General features: G+C 34.4%; 1 protein-coding gene and 1 long non-coding RNA gene across 2 annotated transcripts in view; both read right to left on the bottom strand.

Annotated features, from left to right (window-relative positions):
- LOC111391719 (pentatricopeptide repeat-containing protein At3g09650, chloroplastic) overlaps positions 1-1,044 on the bottom strand; it is a 1,901-nt gene extending 857 nt beyond the window's left edge. Inside the window, exon 1 of the mRNA XM_023016969.1 lies at positions 4-1,044. Coding sequence (XP_022872737.1) covers positions 4-878 — 875 coding nt within the window. The 5' untranslated portion in view covers positions 879-1,044. The remainder of the gene's footprint in view (positions 1-3) is intronic.
- A 647-nt stretch (positions 1,045-1,691) lies between these two features.
- LOC111391755 lies at positions 1,692-3,361 on the bottom strand. Its single transcript, XR_002702166.1, has 2 exons — positions 3,244-3,361; positions 1,692-2,147 (listed from the first exon to the last, which is right to left on the bottom strand). It is a non-coding gene; the product is annotated as an uncharacterized LOC111391755 (long non-coding RNA).
- Between the last annotated feature and the right edge of the window lie 970 nt (positions 3,362-4,331).

The following is a 4,331-nucleotide window of genomic DNA, read 5'->3' as shown; positions in this document are numbered from 1 at the left end:
TGCAATGTTGTCATACATAAAGGTATCTCCTTTTCTATTATCCTCTCCAAGACAAACACGAGCAAATCTTTCCTTTCGACTCTAGCACAAAGCTTGATCATGACATTATATGTCAAAGAATCTGGTTCACATCCAAAATCGGGCATTTCGTCAAACAGTTGAAGAAATTTCTTGGTGTCGCCAAGATTGGCACAAGCATTGAGCACAGCATTATAAGCACCTGTGTCTGGCTTCGAGTGCTTAACCATCTCCGAATCAGCAAATCTGCGGACCCTTCTTGTCACCGAATTGAATAGTTTTATGGCTTCAACGGGACCATCATCCCCAGAACCAGCAAGGCGGCTTATTACAGCACTCCATGACTTAACATGGGGTAGATACCCGGACTTAAGCATGGACTTGATAATGGAGGTGGCGTAGAGGGTGTGCCCGCCTTTGGCGGCAGCCACCGCGAGGAGGCCGAGGGAATTAGCATCCAGGCGGTGGAGCTGCCGCTCCTGGCGGAGGCGTTGGATGATGGACTGGGCCCTGGTGAGTCCTTCGTTGGTATTTTGATAGGATAATTGTGAGAGCAAACGGCTAAGGCATGTGGGACCAGGGAGGTCTGCATATTGTGTGTACACTAGCCAGGCCTCCTCAGTTTTCCTTTGTTGAAGAAGTGTGAGGAGTATTTGCTCTTGGGAATTGGAAAATTTTTTCTTGCTGGTGGTTGTGGTAAGAGAGGTGTTGGAGGGGTTGGTGGTGGTTTGAACCCGAAACAAAGGAGGCTTAGAGTTGGTGGTGGCAGAAGCGAAAAGGGTGGTTGAGGAAGGTGGCAGTGAAACCCAACAGAGAGTAAGATTGTGAGTTGATGGAAATGGGCTAGAGGTGGTGTTCATGGCTTTTCCATTTGGGTCAAGGGAAATGGCTGAAAATATGATTTTGGACAGCGAGGGGTTGGGGGAAGTGATAAGAGATATTTTCAGAGGACATTTTCGTTTTGAGTGGAGAAGAAAGGTACAACGTCAGCTGCATATTCTGCCCTCTTATTTCGCATCAGTGATTGGGTGGTCGCTGCACTTTTGCTTTTGCCGCTATTTAGCATTAATGATGTTTAACCAAGTAACAATATTTATGTTATTAAATTATAATTTCCCCTCAAATATAAGAATTTATAATCTATTTAATAGAATATATGATATGTTAACACTTAAAGTGATATTTAACATCGCTCGTAATGTTTAAAAATTAAATTTAAAAAAAATTGTACATAAATATAAAAATAATTCAACATCTTAATAATTATTTAAATAAAAATTCTAAAAAGGTATATTTAAATGAACATATAAAGATTTTCAATCCACGTCATCAATTTTTATTTACCATATTTTAATAACTTAGTTTATTATTTATATTGATTTTACTTTTATAACGAAAAAATGTTGTAAAATTTACTAACTTTAAAATGTATATATTAGCTAATAATATTAACATGAAATTATTGTCTTATATTGAATAATCAAAATTCGTGGCATAAAATGTCATAACATAAATTATTAAGGGTCTGTTTGAACCACATTATTTCAAAAAAATATATTTTTAAACAGTGATTTGACATCATTTCAACAACACATTCTTTAATAAAATAATATTACACGCAAATTAAAATCTTTTCCTTATTTTTTAACCACACATTTTTCATCAATACACTATTCAAAAATGCATTATTACCAAAATAACGTGACTCAAACACCTCATAAAGTTCAGAATCAAAAATATTCTTTAAATTTTTGTTTCGATAAACAGCTGTTAGAATGACAAACAACATTAGCTCCTTCGCCCCTGCCTCCTACCCAAGAGTCAGATCACTTCCGTATTGGCTTGGCATGCTACGATCGATACTGCACTCCTACCAAGCCCGCACTTGGCTACCCAGTGTTTACCGTAGGCACGATCTAACTCAAAACTCTAACTCAAAGGAGCTCAAGCATAGCTCTTCGAATAAAGTTGCTCGAAAGGCTCTTCATAGAACCAGAAGACATGTGCTCGAGGAAGAAAAAGGGGGCTCAAAGAGACTTGAAGAGCGATAGGAGTGGAAGTATGTGCCCCCTCCAGAGAAAGTTGAACGATCCACAACAAGTGATAGGCTCGTATCGATCCTCCCTGGCCTGCTATTCCAAGGGATATATTTTTAACAATCTTAAAACAAATCCTCGAAACATAAATTGAAAATTAACTCAAATTTGAAAATTGAAAGAAAAGCCAGCGGACCCTGGGGAATTTAAAATTAGGGGATTCATGTTCCAATAAGAAAAACAGTCTTATCCATGTTCCATTTTATTAGGCACAATTTCTTTTGTAGGTAGCGTGGGGTTTGGATGGGTTGGGGAGAAGATAAATTTTTCTTTTTATTTTATTTCTTTTTCTTTCTTGGTTTTTTATGTAACTCTATGAATTGTTCAATATGTATTACTATTTTACCCTTTTTAAATATTAGAAATTTGGCCAAAATATACTTTTTCAGTCAACTAACAATCAAATAGACGAAATTCATCCATTTGTCATTGTGTTGTAACAAAATGGAAAGTTTGGGGTGGTGGGTGATACAAACAAATGGTTTGGTGTTTGCAATAAAATGAAAGGTATTTTTTGAAGACATTTATATTAATCTATGGTTTCATTTTTAACAAATCTGAAACATACTAATGTAATTAACTATAATATTTTCTTGTAATATGATTATTATTACTTGGTTAAATGCATGTGTATTGAATCATAAATGCATGTGTTAAAATGTAAAATTTATAAATTAATAATCCTTTGATGTCCTTGAACGGTCGGAGGTAGCTTGTTTATAGAAAGAACGTAGGCCGGACAAAGAAAAACAAAGCGCAATGGGCTCTCCACTCCTACTAAGTAGTGCTAGTAAGGGGTTGTTCTCTCGTCAATGTGGAATAGAGACTAGTTCGTGTAAATTGCTCTCTTATAATATTTTTATAAGCAAGAGGGCAGCTCGAGAAAAATAACTCAACTACTAACTAACAAAAATTAGCATATAAATCGTCCATATATTGTCATTCATAAACTGACCTAATTAACCTACTAAAACTTTTCATCACATGACGAAAAATACTTAAGATCGTGATTTCATTTAATTCCCTTGCATGAATATTACCAGTAAATTTGTACCTTGCTTTCAAAATTAAAAAACAAATTCCTTAATTGGTATCCGATGATTCTTGGAGATTCAAGGGTTAAACTTACATTTTGTACGGCAAAACTTTCTCCTTTTCATTTTCGGACTTGCAAAGCCCCCGCTTGCCCATTCTCATTCTCTCTCTCTTATTTTGATCTTTCATAAAATAATATTACACTCAAATAAAAAAAAATTCATTCTTTTTTCAAACACATATTTTTCAAAAAATATAATACTGTTTTTTTGAAAAATATATATTTGAAAAAAGAATGAATTTTTTTTTACTAACGTGTAATATTATTTTATGAAAGATCGTGTGGCTGAAAATAGAAAAGAAAAAATAGAATATAATGAAATGTAATTTAATGGGAGCCAAACGGGAGCTAAATCTAAGATCACCGAGTTCTCTACTCACATACTCAATGAGAAAATTGTTCAAGGCCCATTTGAAAATGAAAGTTGACTATTTCCTATATAGTAACTACTAACTACTAGAAATCACTTACTGGTCTTCATCAGCTAGATATTCTCGTATCCACATATTCAATTGACCTCATTATTTCACTTCAAATCACCTATCACATCACGAGGGTGATCATATTTTATATATTGGGATGTTTGAGCCACATTATTTTGGTAATAATGCATTCTTAAATAGTGTATTGATGAGAAATGTGGGATTAAAAAATAAGGAAATTTTTTTGATCTGCGTGTAATATTATTTTATTGAAGAATGTGTGGTTGAAATGATGTCAAATCACTGTTTAATAATGTATTTTTTTGGAATAATGTGGCTCAAACAAGCCCTATATAGCATTATTCTCCCCAAAAAATATATTTAATTTATAATCTATCTGCTAGCACAATAATGACCAAATGTTTTATATTCTAAAAACAATCTGTATAAAGATAAACTCTGTTCAGTTCTATGTACATATAAACAAAGGTAGAAAGCTCGACGAACTGACGATCCTATGCCATATAGAATTCACATTCACAACTGATCACATTAATATTTACCCAAGGATGTCTATTTACAACTTTTGCTAACTAGAGTTAGTGCAGCACGAGTTTCATCTCATCTCGACTCATTAAGTTCCTTAGACCACCACCACAACCAACTGCCTAAACTGTAGTCACATTTATGTACACCCAC

Source organism: Olea europaea, unplaced genomic scaffold (assembly GCF_002742605.1).
Source record: "Olea europaea var. sylvestris unplaced genomic scaffold, O_europaea_v1 scaffold83, whole genome shotgun sequence".
Taxonomy (NCBI): domain Eukaryota; kingdom Viridiplantae; phylum Streptophyta; class Magnoliopsida; order Lamiales; family Oleaceae; genus Olea; species Olea europaea.
Note: the sequence above shows the minus strand (reverse complement) of the source record. Positions and strands in the feature narration are given on the sequence as shown.